The 18,458-nt window shown below is 41.1% G+C and overlaps 1 protein-coding gene across 1 annotated transcript; it reads left to right on the forward strand.

The window, feature by feature from the left end:
- The first annotated feature begins 3,966 nt into the window (after nucleotides 1-3,966).
- LOC147531692 (uncharacterized) lies at nucleotides 3,967-7,871 on the forward strand. Its single transcript, XM_086651286.1, has 3 exons — nucleotides 3,967-4,214; nucleotides 6,344-7,592; nucleotides 7,680-7,871. Exons 2-3 carry the CDS (start codon nucleotides 6,761-6,763, stop codon nucleotides 7,694-7,696), a joined length of 849 nt encoding a protein of 282 aa, XP_086507412.1. The 5' UTR covers nucleotides 3,967-4,214; nucleotides 6,344-6,760; the 3' UTR covers nucleotides 7,697-7,871.
- The last annotated feature ends 10,587 nt before the right edge of the window (nucleotides 7,872-18,458 follow it).

The raw sequence follows: 18,458 nt of genomic DNA on the forward strand, positions 1-18,458 counted from the left end.
AAAAATCAGATCTCCCCTTAGCAATCAGCATCATCTTCTTCATTTAAAACCCACCACCATTAAAGCTTCACCAAGCTTTCTCTCTCTAAGCAATTTCTTGTCCAAAATCAAATCAAACTACATGGGAAGCTAGCCAAGATGATGGGGAGCAAAAGCCCTAAGGTTTCCGGCCAAGAAAGTGGCCGGAACCCTAGAAATAATCCGGCCAAAGAAAGTGAAGAATCCGGCCAAACCAACAAATCCGGCCAAGAGATGCACTGTCCCGAGCTGGTCTGACTTGCAGATGCGTCCCGTGAAGGCATCCTTGTTGTCCCGTGCCTTGCAGCCACGTCCCTTGTGCCTGCCGCAATCCGAGCTCGTGAATGAGCAACACAGCACGAGCTGCTGTTGCAGCAGCTGGCCGTCCGAGCTGCAGAACTCCCGTGGAAGCTTCCCGCAGCAGCTTCCTTCGCGTGTTGTTGCTGTTCTCGTGTTGTCCCGCGTCCTAGGCTGCTGGTCCTAGCTGCTGTAGTGTCGGCCTTGCTTGGCCGGCCTAGCTTGGCCGGCCAAGCTAAGGCCGACTACTCCTACCTCCTTCTTCTCTCTTTTCCTCTCTTCCACTCAAACCCTAAAAGCTTAGAGTTCAAGAACACCCCCAAACCCTAGCCTCCTTAATCTCTCTCTTCTTTTGGTTGTTTATTCTTGATGTTGTATGATGAATAGTAACCCTTTACTACTAAAACCCTAGGTCAAGACTTTGACTCAAACTTGACTTTGAACCATAAAGAGGGTGCCCATATATTTTCAACTTTTTTCTTCTTCTTTGGTTTATGTGGGCTTTGGGCTTGGTTTTGGGCTTGATTTAGAAATCAAGAGGTGCCTCCATCTTGTCTCTACATTAAAACCAAGGGAAGTGCCTTCAAGAAAAAACCTTGGCTTTTTTCTTTCATAACTTCCCCGTCCGAACTCCGAATCAACTTCCGTTTTCACCGTCGGACTCGTCATTGACTTCATTTGTTGTTTGACTTCTGATTTTGACCAAAATGACCAAAATACCTCTGGTGCTCTTTTCTTCCCTTTTGCCGCATAAGATGAAAATGTGATAATTCGCTCTCTTTATTCCGAATTACACGCCAAACCACAAATAAACTACCTAGCAAAAAAAACACATAAATAATTAGAAATAAAACTCGAAAAGAACTAACTCATCAAAGTTAAGTGACCTAAATGTGGCATTTTCACGCCACATCACCTTTCCAATCGCGTGTGAAGATCTAGAGCTCTAATTGTCGCTCCATTACTTGAGACACCGAGTAGGTTAACTTGATCTTCCTTCCTTAATGTCTGCTAGAACTTAATGGAAGGTTGAGAAGAACCTTTCTTCTTGACTAGATAGATAGAATGGGAGCCTTTTCTCGTTAATCCCTGCAGATCCATTCTTTTTCCTATTCAAAGGTCAGCCCTTTGTCTCTGTGTTTTCACGTCGAGAATTCTTTGCAGATTAAGAGATGTCAAAGGGGCTTCTTACTTCCCAAACAAATCTTCCTACATCTATATATAAACGCTGGTTCATCAAGAATATGCAAGAAAAGCACTTCGGATTGTTGATTCATCGCCAGAGATGGCTTAGAACCAATAGTTCATTATCTAGTGGATCTTTCCTGCCTACTAGTTTTATACCCCTTCAGTTCAGGTTCGAATTCCAGATAGTTTTATATCTAGGATGATCAGATGCATATGTAGTTAAGGATCACATGGGTCTTGGCGTCAAGCTCCCTTTTGCCTTTGCACTCGAGGGCCAATCTCCGTCCGGCCCGAGGAAAACCTTTGCACGCCTCCGTTACCTTTTGGGAGGCCTACGCCCCATAGCAACTGTCTACTTGAGACTGTCCCTTGGCCCGTAGGTCCTGGCACAAGGTTAGAATTCTAGCTCTTCCTGAGTGGTATCTTACTTTCTTTCTTTTTGATGTTTGAGAGAGATGATTGTCTCAGAGAAAATTCCACACTTTTTCTGAATTCTCAATGGCCCTTATATAGGCATTACCTTAGTAGAGTCCCACTCAAATAAGGAATCCTAAAAGGTCCCTCAGAAAAAATAAGCTTTAGATAGAGTTTTATCTATCTGGGATTCCCTAATTAGGACTAAACCCTAATTAGGGTTTCCCTTTGTGTGGTCGGCCATAACAAACCCTTATGGGCCGAGTTTCGCCTGCCCACTTATGTTGGTTGGCCATAACATGGCCGGCCAACATGAGCCTTCAACCGGGCTTCTCTTTTAAGTCTGGTTCATTCTATCTTTGTTTTGAATCTCTATTCGAACCCTTTTTGGCCAATTTAGTTGGATCCAATCCATCTTTGGCCCAGCTCCCACTAGTCAAATCTCACTGATCAAGCTACCCTTCTTATGTGTAACGCGTTGTAGGATCCAGTCTATTTTAGCTGCGAATTACCGAAGTAATCCGACGATCGTAAGCGGCTTCTAGCAAAGCATTACGACCCCTAATTGGACCGGACTGGATGATCTTCATGATTAGTTCATCGTTATCCTAGTTAACAAATTGATCGCATTATTACCTTGGTCAAAGGGCACTCCTTCGGACGGACATCTCCTTCAGACCGAACGGATATATCCTTCAGAATCTCTTTATCAGTTGTTTAAGACCGGATGTGCGGCCCAGTGGAAGCTTAAGGGAATTTGTTACTTGACTAAAAGAGAGATGGACTCTTTATAGATAATGAAGCTGCTGATGTCGAAAATTGGCTCCCAGTTAAATCAGCATGAAAAAGGGAGTTGATGCATGACAGCCTCCGTTATGATGGAATATTCTATTTGGAGAGGTGAGATTCCTCTGTTCAGCTCTACTTCTCTGCTCTGCTCCACTCCGCTCCTTTGCTCCGCTTCTCTGCTTCCTACTTCTTGCTCTAGCTCCTGACTCCTTGCTCCAGCTCCTGATTCCTTGCTCCTATTCGTCTGTTCCTTGCTTCTGTTCGTCTGTTCCCGGGGGGGGGGGGGGGGGGGGGAGGGGAACCTGCATAGGGTTTGAAAACCGCTCCGACGCTCAAGACAGTCAGGGTGCTCTTTGCAGTAAAAGAATGAATATTGATTGATCCTTTTGAGGGGCGAGTTATGAGAACTCTGAGTTTTGGGTGATCTTTTTGGGTAAAGAGATCGTGTCTTGAGAAAGACGATGTGGCGGGTCTTTTATAGGCGATGTTAGGTCGACTATGATTAGTGGCGGTGGTGAGGCGGTTGTCGTCAAGCCAATATAGAAGTTACCTCTTTTGCGTATCTAGGGTTTCTCTTCGAGTCTATCCCGGATCTCTAATAAGTGAAAGTTCTTAAGTTCAAGGATACTTCGTTGATATCTTGCCGGAGTGATAGACTCTAAAGGAGAAGTTGAAGGAGTTGAAGGAGATGTCCTTCGACCAAGGTGACAATGCGAACAATTTTTCGGATAGGACAATTGATGTGGAAGATCATCAAGTCCGATTGATTTAGGGATCGTAGAGTTGTAGCTAGAGACCAACTACGATCGTCGAATTACGAAGTAATTCGCGGCTAACTTCGATCGGATCCTACAACGGGTTACACATAAGAGTGACAAATTGATATAGGATATGACTAGTGGGAGTGAGATATAATCATGGGAGTGTCCCATAAACATATCTCATAGGCCTAAAAAGGAATTAGGCAAAGATAGTACAAAAAGGCCAAAAACAGGGTTTTTGGGCCTAGACCGGTTCGGGTACTTCTAGGACTCGGATTGGGCTGAATTTTGGAGGGTTAGTTCCTGATATAATAAAAATTATATCTCCAATTTTCGTGGTGTTTGGACACCTCCTCCTTAGGGAATTGAGAAAATACCAATAGTTGCTATTTTCGACTATTTCCCTAAATCTTATTCTAAAGGGTGTTTTAGGAAACCTAAAAGGAGGTGGATTCTTATTAGGGTTCTATATAAACACTCTTAGGGCAGAGAATAAGGTGTGGAATTTCTCTCTAAGCTTTCTTACTCTACCACATCAAGTAGAGAGGAGAAAGTGAGCTAATTCCCATTAACTATCAATCTAGTCAAAGAAGAAGGTGTTCTTCTTTTCCAACCACCATTGGTGTGCTAGCTATACAACAAGGTGGGAGATCAAATTGATTGCTCGTGTCCCAAGTAGAGGAGCTACACTTGAAGCTCTTGGTCTTCTTCAATCAATTCAACTAGTTCGAGGGAAAAGCGATTAAGGTAATCTACTATCTCCATTAGATTAATTACTAGTTTTGCATGTGATCCTGGGAATACTAGTGTAGATATTAGATGTCATATTTCCGCTATAAACACTAGTAGAAGGGTGTAAATCCCTACAGTGGCGTCAGAGCCTCTTGCTATTAACTAGTTTTTGCTAAGAATCGAACTAATTCATATGCTTGATAGTTTGAAAATTGAGTTTATAAAAGTATTTAAAAGGTGTTTTAAAAGGTATTTTTAACTCATAATTTGATAGGATTCAATAAATTTTCAAATTGAGAATCACATTGATGATTAAAAGTGTTTTAAAAGTCTCAATTTGATTGAATTTCAAACTAATCCATGCTTGATTAAATTGATAGTTATGTTTAAAAAGATTTTAAAACATAAAATTTGATTAATTTTGAATTGGATTCAAAGATTTTTCAAAATTGATTTCAAAATTGTTCTTTGAAAAATTTCAAAAACCTAGATTTTGATCCAAAATTGGTTTGATTAAGAGTTGTGTTTTAAGTTTTGGAAACTTTTGAAAAACAAAATTTTGGAATTTTAGAATTTTAGAAGTGTTCTAAAAAGAGTAGTTTTGACTTTAGGAAGCTCTCAAAACAAATTTGGAAAAATTTTAAAGTTTCTAAAAGTTTTAAAAAAATTTTTTAGAAGTGTTCTAAAAGGAATTTCAAAAAAAATTTAAGAAAAGTTTTAAAATTGGAAAATAGCAACTTAGAGTTGCATAAGAAATTTTTTTTTTTCTTTTTGGAAACTAGGGTTTTGAAAAACCCTAGTGTCCGGCCAGGAAGCTTCCTGGCCGGACCAGAAGCTACTGGATGCGTCCTCTGGACGCGTCCAGAGCAGCTGCTGAGACGCGTCTTGAAGACGCGACCAGCAGCTGCGACAGAAGCTTCTGGACGCGTCTTTGAGACGCGTCCAGAGCAGCTACTAAGGATGCGTCTTGAAGACGCGACCAGCAGCTGCGAAGGAGCTTCCTGGACGCGTCTAGGACGCGTCCAGAGCACTCGACCAGACGCGTCTTGGAGACGCGTCTGGGAGGTTCAGGGTGTCTCGGACTAGTCCGAGACACCTAGTGCTGGTCCGGTCCAGTACCAGAGACGTCTAGGACGCGTCTGGTACATGGACTAGCGTCCTGGCTCCGGCCAGGACGAGACCAGGCCTTGATAGGCCTCGGCCAGGACATGTCGGCCCTATGGGCCGTGCTATGTCCGGACCTTGTCCGAGCCCTTTTTGGGCTTGGGCCGGGACTTGTCTAGGACTTGTCCCGGGCTTTTTCGAGGCTTTTCGGACCACGAAAAGGGACCATCATTCGAGTGGGAGTTTTTGCCAAAAAAATTTCCGATTCCAACCAAATAATTCCAAAATCAATCCGGGCCATCCAATAGCCCAAAACGGATTTCTCTTTAAATTGATTTATGAAATCATTAAGAATCGAACCAATATTTTTTCCGAAATTGACCCGGGCTTTCTCGAGCCCAAAACGTAGTTTTTCTTAAAGATGATTTTAGAAATCATAAAAGATAAAACCGGAAAGCACCACTAGTAGAATTCTTCGAATTTAGACTTAAGGTCCGTAATGTGACATGTGATGTCAACAAAAGTATCTCCCAAGATAATCATGCATATATAATTCTTAGCCTTGATATATTATATGATTGCATGTGATGTGAATGCGGGAAACTAGTATGGCCATAGATTTATTTCTTTATTCTTGTTTTAAGCACGGATGGGTGCATGCTTTGTAATTAATTTTAATTTCAAGTTTATACGATCTGCGAATCGTTAGAGTCTTGTAATTAGAGTTTAGGGTCTATGAGTCCATTGAAGAAACTCGAGGATGAAATCCAAAGGCGAGTGGGAGAAATCAATGGAGGTTCAAAGATGGTAATCTAAGACGAACCAAAAGGCGAAACAAGAAGAAAACCAAGTGTGATTAGATCTTCTAGGTTAGGGGCCATACTAGGATCCATGTCTGCTTGATTTACTTTCTCGCGCGCATTTACTTACTTATTTACGCTTTATGTCGTGGATGTTAGTTAGGCTAAATAGTTCACTATAACAAACGCCAGACTAGCGTAAAAGTCCCCAAAAGTAATCTTGAGTAATCGCCTATCCAGATTAAGACACTCGTTGCGCCCTTGTTCGAGGAAGGTGGGTCGGCCTTCGCAGAGTACCTCCTCTACCTTGGGACAATGCGGGTAGGTCTATAGAAGAGGCCTACACGTCTAAATGGTTCTACTCAACGAGATCAGCAAGAGAGTCTTGGATACTCGAGGCAAAAGGATAGATTAGTCATTCATTAATGAAATCTATCAACCAAGAGTCATAAGGTATGATCAGTGAAGAAGTTCGCTCACCCGGAACGACGGAGTCAAAGGGTAGGGCCTTCGTCCGCTTTACTTCGAAGAACTGGGGTCTTGGAATCACTTATTCAATCGGGGACGATTTTATATTGAATAATGTGGGAAAACTAATGTTTTTCAAAAACGATAACGAGTTTTAAAACTTTGCCATTTCTTTTATGTAGTTCAAAGATGACAAAAGATATTTTCAACTTCCGCTCACTTCTCGACAAGGAGAAGCTGAATGAGCACAACTTCCTTGACTGGGAAAGGAACCTAGGAATAGTTCTCAGGATGGAAGGAAAGCAACATGTACTAGAAACTCCAATTCCTGTATTGGATGATAATTCGACTAAAGAAGAGATAGATGAAGAAAGGAGTGTGCGGAAAAAGGCAGAGCCCGTAACTTGCTTAATGCTAGCAACCATGGAACCGACTCTGCAAGAGCAGTTCATAGACATGGATGCTTACTCCATGATGCGACAACTTCGGGAAATGTTCCAGAAACAGTCGAGATTGGAGAGGTTTGAAACCTCTAAAGCGATTATGGACATGCGCCTTGAAAAGGGAAAACCAGTTGGGCCTCATGTTCGTCAAATGATCAGGCTCATAGGCAAACTGGCTAAACTAGGTTTCCCTTATAGCCAACAGACAGCTACCGACACTATCCTTCACTCCCTCCATAGTGGTTTTAATCAGTTTAAGATGAACTACAACATGAATGGATGGGATAAAACGTTGGAGGAACTTCATTCTATGCTTCTAACAGCCGAAAAGGACGTCGCTATAGTGGAAACTAAGAAGGACGTTCTTATGGTACAAAAGGACAAAGGGTTCAAGAAAGGTGGAAAACAGAAGAAGAAAACCACGTCAAAAGGTAAAAGCAAACGAGTTGCCAAACCTAAAGACAAAGGTCCTCCTCCTGACACCAAATGTTTCTACTGTGATGGCAAGGGCCACTGGAAAAGAAACTGCCCTAAGTTCTTGGAGGACAAAAAGAATGGAACAGTGGCTTCCAATTCAGGTATAAACAGTTAACTTATCAATTACTGAAAATTCCCAAACCTTGGTATATGATACCTAAAATTGCCCTTTCATTGTGAATGTACAGGCGCAGCTGGGAACTGAGTATTTGGCTAAGGAAGACAAGATCCAAGAGGGAGCAGAAGCCTCGACTGCTAAGGATGCTGAAAGGGATCGAAGTCTACTTTAGGCACTTTTCTAGATTAATCGTTTTCTAGTTTTTTAACATCATCTCTGTACTAAGTATTATGGAGAATCAATAAAGAACTTTATTTCTAAATTGAGATGTTAATAAGTGCTAAATTTAACAAACTATACCAAAAGATTCTAAAATTGGTCAAAAACCTATAAGATAGGTTCATCCCAATCGGAAAGGGATGAGGACAACAAGTCCACTATAACCAAAACATGAATCAAACTGACAAGAAAGAAAGCCTTGAGTCAAAAACAGAGATTGATCTTCAAACGTACTTCTAACCTATCCATATTTGGAGTGTCCAAAAGGATTAAGATGAAGAACACGAATCAAACTCTATCCTCCAAAATCCATTTAGTCTAGACATAGCTTCTCACAAAACTACCAAAATTCCGTCTAACAGCTAAGCTTGTAAAAGCATTACAAAAACTAGCTAATATCTGACGCAATTTCTTTTGAAAGAAATTTGGGCTTCTTCCACAACCAATAAAGAGAACAAAGTGTTTGTTGCTCATGATAGTATTCTTCTAATAATTAGCACACCTGGTCGTCTGGGAGAAAAACACTAATTATTACAAGAATAAGTGGGAGAAAAGTACAAGTCGATTTAATTCGATCATGAGAAAAATTATGGAGGGTCATGAAGAACAATCATGAAACTTGTACAAGACGATTAAAGTCGACCAAGAGCAACAAACTGCGGCTCCTCGGAAAAGGAAAGGTTAAAGACATGATCTTATAAACCCACCGCACAAAAGCGAATGTCATTCGCCGGAGAACTCTCAAAACAAGTGAAAGTGTCTCTAAAGGAATATCTTAAAGTAATTGAGAAAATTCCAAATTGTTGTTCAAAAGCCCTAAAAGGTCAAATCTCAAAGACACAGAAAATAAAGGTTATTTCTGAAGAGATAAAAGACCTGCGCAGAAACGGAAACTGACTCTAGATTTTGGCTAGAACCCAAAATCATCGTGGAATCCATATCTCGTTAAGACATGAAGCTTGATAATTTAAGTCAACAAAAGACCTAAATTGGTTTTCCAAAATAGAAAACTGAGAAGGATGGAAACATTCGTGTTTCCCGAAACGAGACAAGAAGAATAAAGATTCTTCCAATCAAGTTATGTCCACAAGCATGCTTCAGAAATCTATCGACGGATTAAAGCACGCAAGAGTTAGAATCTTCGATTCAAAAGGCAATCAGAGAAATTTGATTCCTGGAGAATGAAGAAAATCTTGAATCACGAGTTTCAAGAAGGTAAGTGGGAGTAAACAAACCTTCCGGGTCCATATGCAGAGCACATACAAAAGATTGAGTACGACATAAGGTGTTGTATAACAGTAACGAACTGACTCAATAAAGGACCACACACAAAAGGATAAAATGCCATTTTGGGCATCTGAAGATCTATAAGCATAGATCAAAAGGATGATAGGATTAGAGAGACTCAGTACGCTGAGATGCTTGAGATCCGAAACAGAAAATCTAAGACTCGAAAAGTCTAAAAGAATTTCGACCCAAAAACTCATGACAGAGGGCGTTGCAAAACTCGGAGTCTAAAAGGCACCGATGAGCTAGCACGCATGAGAGAGACATTTATGTTCGAAAACATAAAGTCAATCATGTTGGACATGATTAGCATTTAAACATCCGAATTCGGATTGGAAAACCGAAACACTACTTAGTACATCCTAGAAGGCTAAAGGATGAAGTAGTACAAAGTTGAACATGTCATCATAGCAAACTTCCAGACATGGAAGGAAAGTAGGCTAAAAGTGTTTTAAGCCAGGAACTGTTGCAAATACTACACAAAGAATTAAAGGCCTTAACTCTAGTAAAGATTACTAGATATTATCAAGGTTGAAGACAGTAATCTTCAAATTAATTGATAATAAGCAAAGTTTAAAACCGACTACCACGGTAGTCAAACTAAACTGTCACCTAAGACATAGTATGAGATTCATACACAGTCTAAGGCATGAGGTATAAATTTTAAACCTCGACAAGTAAAACTGAGTGGGTAAAAGGAGTTTTACGGAAGAGGCTCAGATTTACAACTCTCGTTATCAGAAATAATAAGAATTATTTCACCAGTCGTCTAAACTTGGTTTAGTGTTTAAACGACAGTCCATCGATAATAAAACGTTCCGAATAGGTTTGTCAGATACGTGATCTGATGAATGAAACCCTATTAAGTGAACTTGGAATATTTATTATCAAAAGTCCCTGGTCCAGGTCATTGCATGGACAACAATGACTCACGAAGACTAGCACGGGAGTCGATGGGTTAGCGCAGTTTCATGGGCTATAGGAATAGTATATTCTATTCGACTACGTGGGTGTATAAAAGGTTTATACACTGGATAACCCTCAAATGAGAAGTACATCATTCGTGATGAACGTCAATACTTCTCATAAAGACAATTGGAGAGATTCCTCAAAACATGAGTGCTCCACTCATCTTATGTAAGGAATGCCCGACTTTGGTTCCGTTAAATGCCGCGCCGTAAAAGGAGGTTATAAAGGCGGATACTGGGAAGGACAGGATAGACATGAAGTTAAGTGGGAGCGCAAGAATGGATTGTGTCACCCTAATCACATTAGGTACAAAGTGTCTCAAGGCCACTTGATGAGTAGCAACTGAAAATGCGTGGTCGCGCTCAAACGGATTAAAAGTTAATCGTTTGTCTTTTACAGTTGTACTCGGATATCAAGAAAGTCTGAATGATGTGACGTATCAGATGGGATACTAAATTGACACGGGAATCGAGGCATTGCACTAGTTCTAAGTCCAAGTGGGAGTCTGAAGGAGTTGAAGGAGATGTCCTTCGACCAAGGTGACAATGCGAACAATTTGTCGGATAGGACAATTGATGTGGAAGATCATCAAGTCCGATTGATTTAGGGATCGTAGAGTTGTAGCTAGAGACCAACTACGATCGTCGAATTACGAAGTAATTCGCGGCTAACTTCGATCGGATCCTACAACGGGTTACACATAAGAGTGACAAATTGATCTAGGATATGACTAGTGGGAGTGAGATATAATCATGGGAGTGTCCCATAAACATATCTCATAGGCCTAAAAAGGAATTAGGCAAAGATAGTACAAAAAGGCCAAAAACAGGGTTTTTGGGCCTAGACCGGTTCGGGTACTTCTAGGACTCGGATTGGGCTGAATTTTGGAGGGTTAGTTGCTGATATAATAAAAATTATATATGCCAATTTTCGTGGTGTTTGGACACCTCCTCCTTAGGGAATTGAGAAAATACCAATAGTTGCTATTTTCGACTATTTCCCTAAATCTTATTCTAAAGGGTGTTTTAGAAAACCTAAAAGGAGGTGGATTCTTATTAGGGTTCTATATAAACACTCTTAGGGCAGAGAATAAGGTGTGGAATTTCTCTCTAAGCTTTCTTACTCTACCACATCAAGTAGAGAGGAGAAAGTGAGCTAATTCCCATTAACTATCAATCTAGTCAAAGAAGAAGGTGTTCTTCTTTTCCAACCACCATTGGTGTGCTAGCTATACAACAAGGTGGGAGATCAAATTGATTGCTCGTATCCCAAGTAGAGGAGCTACACTTGAAGCTCTTGGTCTTCTTCAATCAATTCAACTAGTTCGAGGGAAAAGCGATTAAGGTAATCTACTATCTCCATTAGATTAATTACTAGTTTTGCATGTGATCCTGGGAATACTAGTGTAGACATTAGATGTCATATTTTCGCTATAAACACTAGTAGAAGGGTGTAAATCCCTACAGAAGTTTCCTCCTTTAGATATGTGGAGTCCAACCGGGCTTAGACACTTCAAGATTTGTAACCGACTGAGATCTTTCTGGAAAGTCCGGGATTAAGTCATTAGGTTGCGCAGCGCTGATATCAATCAATATTCATTCTTTTATTGCAAAGAGCACCCTGACTGTCTTGAGTGTCGGAGCGGTTTTCGAACCCTTTGCAGGTTTTCCCCCCTCGGGAACAGACGAACAGGAGCAAGGAACAGACGAATAGGAGCTAGGAATCGGGAGCTGGAGCAAGGAATCAGGAGCTGGAGCAAGAAGCAGGGAGCGGAGAAGCGGAGCAATGGAGCGGAACAGCGCAGAGAAGCAGAGCTGAATAGAGGAATCTCACCTCTCCAAACAGAATATCCCATCATAACGGAGGCTGTCATGCATCAACTCCCTTTTTCATGCTGATTTAACCGGGAGCCAATTTTCGACATCAGCAACCTTCATCGGCGCGGTAGTTTAACTAGGACTTCTCCTTGGGGATCCACAGGGACCACATTTCACTCGAGTAAAGGGTTGAGTTTAACTAGGACTCCTCCTTGTGAGGCCTCGGGTCGCAGCCGTAGCTACCGGAGTTACCTCCTTTACCGACTTGAGCCGATCAGTGTAACTAGGACTTCTCCTTGGGACCTTGGTGAGGGGTCGGTTTTTACTCGAAAAAAGTTAAGTTTAACTAGGACTGCTCCTTAGGGCCCTCGGTTGTCGCCGTAGGTACGGAGGCTATCCTGTCCCTGATCGTGGCTTTCTCTTAGCAGGGGTGTTTAAATTAGGGCCCTTGGTCGATGCTCTCACCTACCAAGGCTGCCTTTAGGTCCCCTGGTCGTGGCTTTCGCTGTCAGGGCTACCTGCTCGATTCAGAGCGAGATGAGTTTAATTAGGACTCCTCCTTCTAAAATATTTTATTTTGTTAAAATAGGTAGCTAGTTGCTGAAAATGTTTTATTTTATTAGTTCAAATATGTAACGAGCAGTGCTACTTTTCTTGCCTAGCGGCTAAAATAATATATATATATATATATATATATATGTATATAGATAAAATATGTAGCTAGTAGCACTGCTTTTCCTGCCTAGCGGCTAAAATAATATATATATATATAGGTACTCTGTGTGAGCAATACTGACCTTGGCAGCGCTATTCTTCCATGTTTACGGTTTGGTCGAAGTTAGTGATTTTTCCAGTGCATGGAAGGGTGGGAACCACTGCTGCCCGTCAACAGTGTCGAGCTGAATTGGCGTAACATTCCCTGACCGCCGCATGATCTCCTTTTACTGTTCCCACCAGGTTCGTTCCCGAAATTGTGAATTTCAGGGTTAGGTGGTTCAGAGAGATCACAGCTCGTGATTCCTTCAAGAAGTTCCTTCCCAGGATAATGTTGTATGCGTGTAGTTCGTCGATGATCACGAACTCCATCATTAGTGCTCGGCTAGTCGTTCCCTATCCAATGAGTATGGGTAAAGTGACCTTTCCCCCAGCTCGTAGTCGATCTCCGCCGAAAACTGTCAATGATCATAAGTCTCGGTGTGATGTGTTCTCACCTGGAGTTTTTGGAGGCATGCCCAGCTTATGATCTCTGTGGAGCTTCCCGTGTCAACTAGGATATCCTATTCTTTTATTCGCAACCAACGCTGTTATCACTAGGGGGTCTGCGTGAGGCGTGATTACTCCTCTCAGGTCATCATTAGTGAATATTATCGGAGGTGTCTCTTCGTCTCGCACCGTCATGACCTCTGGATTTTTCCGTCGTCGTTTGTTGCTTCTGTCCTCTACATGAGTTGGCCCTCCAACTATGGCGTTGACACTTTCTTCGCCCTCAGATTCAGATTTCGTTTTCTCCTCGGTGAATATTTCCACCAGAGTTTTTGATATTTCGCCGACCTCTTTCGCCAGTACTGTCAAGCGCATGATTGTTGTTACTGCTAGGGTCGTGTCTCGAGCTCCCTGGCTATCAGTCTGGCATTTTTTACTTAAGTTGGCGGCCCTTTCGTCGGAGAGCTTTCCGAACACGTCGAGGACAGCTTGGATGAGATTAGTAAAGTTTCTTGTTTCTGAGAGCGATCCTATTCCTGAGAATGTTGGGCCCCTCATGTCGTCTGCTGTTCTAGAATTTTTACCCAGCAAGGATTTCAACCTAGCTTCTGCTACGTCTAGGTCGCTCTGAAGCTTCGTTATTCTCTCTTCTTGTTTCCTTCTATCAACCTTAAGCCGCTCGAGAGCTGCTGAGATCATTATGAGGTATAAAGATCCTTCTCGGTCCTCACCGGGTTTTCGTTTTTCTGCTGGAGAGATCCACTCCTTCTAGCGCCAAATCCTTCTCGCTTCTCTGCTCTGCTCTGCTTCTCTACTTCCTGCTTCTTGCTCCAGCTCCTGACTCCTTGCTCCAGCTCCTGATTCCTTGCTACTATTCGTTTGTTCCTTGCTCCTGTTCGTCTGTTCCCGAGGGGGAAAAACCTGCAAAGGGTTCGAAAACCGCTCTGACGCTCAAGACAGTCAGAGTGCTCTTTGCAGTAAAAGAATGAATATTGATTGATCCTTTTGGGGGGCCAGTTATAAGAACTCTGAGTTTTGGATGATCTTTTTGGGTAAAGAGATCGTGTCCTGAGAAGGACGATGTGGGGGGCCCGATGTTAGGCTGACTATGATCAGTGGCGGTGGTGAGGCGGTTGCCGTCAAGTTACCTCTTTTGCGTATCTAGGGTTTCTCTTCGAGTCTATCTCGGATCTCTGATAAGTGAAAGTTCCTAAGTTCACGGATACTTCGTTGATATCTTCCCGGAGCGATAGACTCTAAAGGAGAAGTTTCCTCCTTTAGATACGTGGAGTCCAACCGGGCTTAGACACTTCAAGATTTGTAACCGACTGAGATCTTTCTGGAAAGTCCGGGATTATGTCATTAGGTTGCGCAGCGCTGATATCTTCCCAGTGCTGGGGCGTAAGATATGAGTCGAACCTGTGGAGACCCCCCCTTATTCCTTTAGAAATCCCAGGGCTGATCTATCCATGCCGAGGGCATTTTGTGCAGAGCTGGTTTCTTCTGGCCGACCTCCCAGTTGTGGAAATGTGTGGTGGACCATCGGGAGTTTTAGCTGTCCTGCTGCCTCAAGCCGAGCTGTTCCGAGAGACTTCTGGTCTGATATTTGACTCTTCAGACGTTAGTCAACGTCTGGACATTTTATGCATCATCAGAAGCAAACAGTTGCCGAGATCGCTATAAAGTCCTATTGCTTTCTTTTAGACACTGATCTAGTTATAAAACTTAATAGTAATTATTATGTTCTCCTGAAAACATCGAATGTTTTAAACCAGTGGTAAATTAACGGAAGGTTACAGGAGAACCGAAATTGTTAACATTGATAATGGCTTAATCAAAAGATTTAGCATTGTTGCTTAGGTCTTAAGGACCAATTGACAAAGTCACCCTTTTCGGAAAGGCATGGAGACTAGCAATCTATTAGGACTCATACTTACTTATGCAGACCTATAACTTTACTTGCAGAAGCTAACGAAAGCTACTTCAACACGTACCCTGACAATTTCATGAAGTACGAAAACGTACAAGTCATAAAGTGTAATTGAAAGTTTCAAACAAATTACAAACCGAAGTAAAGAATCACCTTGACAAGGAAGTTTAAGCCATCCGATTAAATTGGTATAGTGAAAATTTGAGTCCAGAATTTGATAATCTTCAAAGAGTTGAGAAGTGGCTTCTCAACTCAATCCATGGAACACATCTAATGGATGTCGGGTCCAGTGGGGTAATTGAAGACTGCGATGCATGATTCGATCAATAATGGGATTAAGCCAGTCTTCCGGAAATTTTGGATATATTTTAGAAACGGTCGTTTTCTCACTTAACCAACTCGGTCTAAAGCCAAAGCCATGTAAAAGGTTTACAAGGCACAAAATTAGTGAGTCTGGCGCAATTTCTTGTAGAAGAAATTTGGGGTTTTCTACAACCGATCAGAGAACAAAGTTGTTGTTGCTCGTGATGGTATCCTTCCAATAATTAGTCTGACCAAGAAGTAATTGTCAAAAGGATAAGTGGGAGAAAAGTACATGTCGAATTAGTTCGACCATGAGAAAAGTCATGAGAAAAGTACAGGCTGAATAAGTTCGACCCAGAGTAACAAAACTGTTAAGAACAGTTAATCGCGGTTCCTAAAGAAAAATGAATAAAAGGTAAAGATAGATTAACTCTAAATACCTAGCGCGCAAAACGAATAAGATTCGCAACAGAACTCTCAAAAAGTTGAAAGTTTCTCAAACGGAAATATCTCAAGGAGTTGCGAATATTCCAATAGATGCTCACAACCCCTTAAGGTCATAATAGCTTATCTAACAAATTCAGAAGATTGAAATCTTACTGATAGAAGATAAAAGCCATAAACCTGCGCAGAGACAGAAACCAACTCTGGATTTTTGGCTCGAAGCCAAAATATCACGGAAGCCATATCTCATCAAGTTTTAGAACTTGATAATTTAGTCAATGGTGTAAAACTCGTACGACAAAAATTAGTTTTCTAAAGGAGAAAATTGAGAAGGATGGAAATATTTGAGTTTCCCAAAACTAGACATAGAGATAAAGATCACAGATTCATACCATGAGACTGCGAACAAGATCTCTACCTCAGTCTAAGTTTAAGTCCATACTAACATATGAAAGTCAAAAACCATCTTCCCTAATAAACTTATGGAATAAGATATGATTACTGATTTTGAAGTTAGTAAAAATGCATACTTCAGAAATCCGTCGATGGATTCAAGTAGGCAAGAGTTGGAATCTTCGATTCAACAAGGTAATCAAAATATGTTTGATTCCTAAAGAATGAAGAGAATCTTGAATCTCGGGAATTTCAAGAAGGTAAGTGGGAGTGACACGTTTTTTAGGTCTGGTATGCAAAGAACCTACTAAGATTGAGAACAACATTGAGATGTTGAAAACAATTAAGAACTTACTCAATAAAGGACCACACACAAAAGGATGATATGCTTTGGGCATCAAACATCTACGAGAATAGATAAAAAAGATGATAGGACTAAGTTAAGAAATTTACTACGCTAAGATTCTTAAAGTCAAATGTGAATGACTCTAGAGGAGAAATCCGACCCAAGTCTCATGGCATAGAGCTCAGCAAGACTCAGAGTTTAGAAGGCCTTGATGAGCAAGCACCCATGAGAACGATGTTTATGCTTTAAGCATAAGATCGGTCATGTGGGATATGATAAGCATTCGCCTGAGACATCTCAAATACTTGAAGTATAACGAGACCTCATCATTCAAATTCAGATAAAATAATCTGAACCGTAACTAAAGAACATCCTAAAGAACTTGGGAAGTACTCAGTATGAGTTCTAGGTACAAAGTGGGAAATAATAGATGTCATACAATGCAAACTTCCAAACATGGAAGGAAAGTAGGCTGAAAGTGTTTCGAGACGGGAACTGTTGCAGACTTTACAAACGAAATAATATAATTAAAACTTAAGAAGTTTTAAAAACTAGTAAAGAAATACTAGAGTTCATCAACTAAAATTGAAGGAAGCAACCTTCGATTAATCAATAGTGAGCAAAGTTTAACCGGATTCAGATCCGTTACAAACTGCACTGTCACCTTAGACAAAATATGAGAGTCATACAAAAGTCTAAGGTATAAGGTGTATATATGGAATAACCTTCACTGGTAAATTGAGTGAGCAAAGGAGTTTACGGGAGAGACTCAAATTAACAAACTCTTGTTATCGGAAATAAACACGTTGCTTATTTCGTCGTCGTCTAAATTTGGTTTAGTATTTAAACGACAACCCACAGATAAAGAAGTATTCAAAATAAGATTGTCAGATACGTGATTTGATGAATGAATCCCTATTAAGTGAACTTGGAAGTTTCATTATCATCTCCCTGGTCTAGGTCATTGCATGGACAACAATGACTTACGAAGACTAGCACGTGAGATTGACAAAATAGCGCAGTTTCATGGGCTTTGTGAATAGGGTATTTGGGTCGACTACGTGCCTGTATGATTGGGAATATACACTGGATAACCTACGAATGATAAGTACATCAATAGTGATGAACGGCAAACACTTCTCATTGACAAGATTTGAGAGATTTCTCAAAACATGAGTGCTCTACTCATCTTATGTAAGGAATGCCCGACTTTGGTTCCGTTAATCACCACGTTGTAAAAGGAGGTTAGAAAAGCGAATACTGGGAAAGACAAGATAGACATGAAGTTGAGTGGGCTTACAAGAATGGAATATGTCCTCCTAATTAAATTATGATAAAGTATCTTCGGGCCACTTGATGAGTAGTAACTGAAAATGCATGGCCTTGCTCAAATAATTAAAAGGTTAATTATTTGTATTGATAGTTATACTCGTGATCCAGAAAATTTGAAAGATGTGACGTCTCAGATGGGATACTAAGTGACATGGAAATCTAGCATTGCACTTGTTCTAAGTACAAGTGGGAAACTGAAGGATATGTCCTTCGACCAAAGATGCAATGCGAGAAATTTTTCGGATAGGATAATTAATGAAGAAGATCATCAAGTCCGGCTGATTTAGGGGTCGTAGTGTTTAGCTAGAAACCAACTACGACCGTCGAATCGCGAAGAAATTCGCGTTTAACTTCGCTGGATCCTACAACGGGTTACACAAAGAGTGTCAACCTGATCGGAAGATATGACTAGAGGGATGAGACATATATGCATGGGTAAGACCTATAGATATGTCCAAAAGCCTAAAAGAAGTTTAGGCTAAGACAATACAAAAGGCTCGAATATAGGGATTTGGGGTCGGGATACTTAAGAGAGATTTTGGGGCCATTAGAGGGGTCGGCCATGCTTGCCTACTATCCTAATAGGGCCGGCAGATAGAAATAGGT

Source organism: Eschscholzia californica, unplaced genomic scaffold (assembly GCF_041429995.1).
Source record: "Eschscholzia californica isolate CP2 unplaced genomic scaffold, dmEscCali1.0.p SCAF_6, whole genome shotgun sequence".
Taxonomy (NCBI): domain Eukaryota; kingdom Viridiplantae; phylum Streptophyta; class Magnoliopsida; order Ranunculales; family Papaveraceae; genus Eschscholzia; species Eschscholzia californica.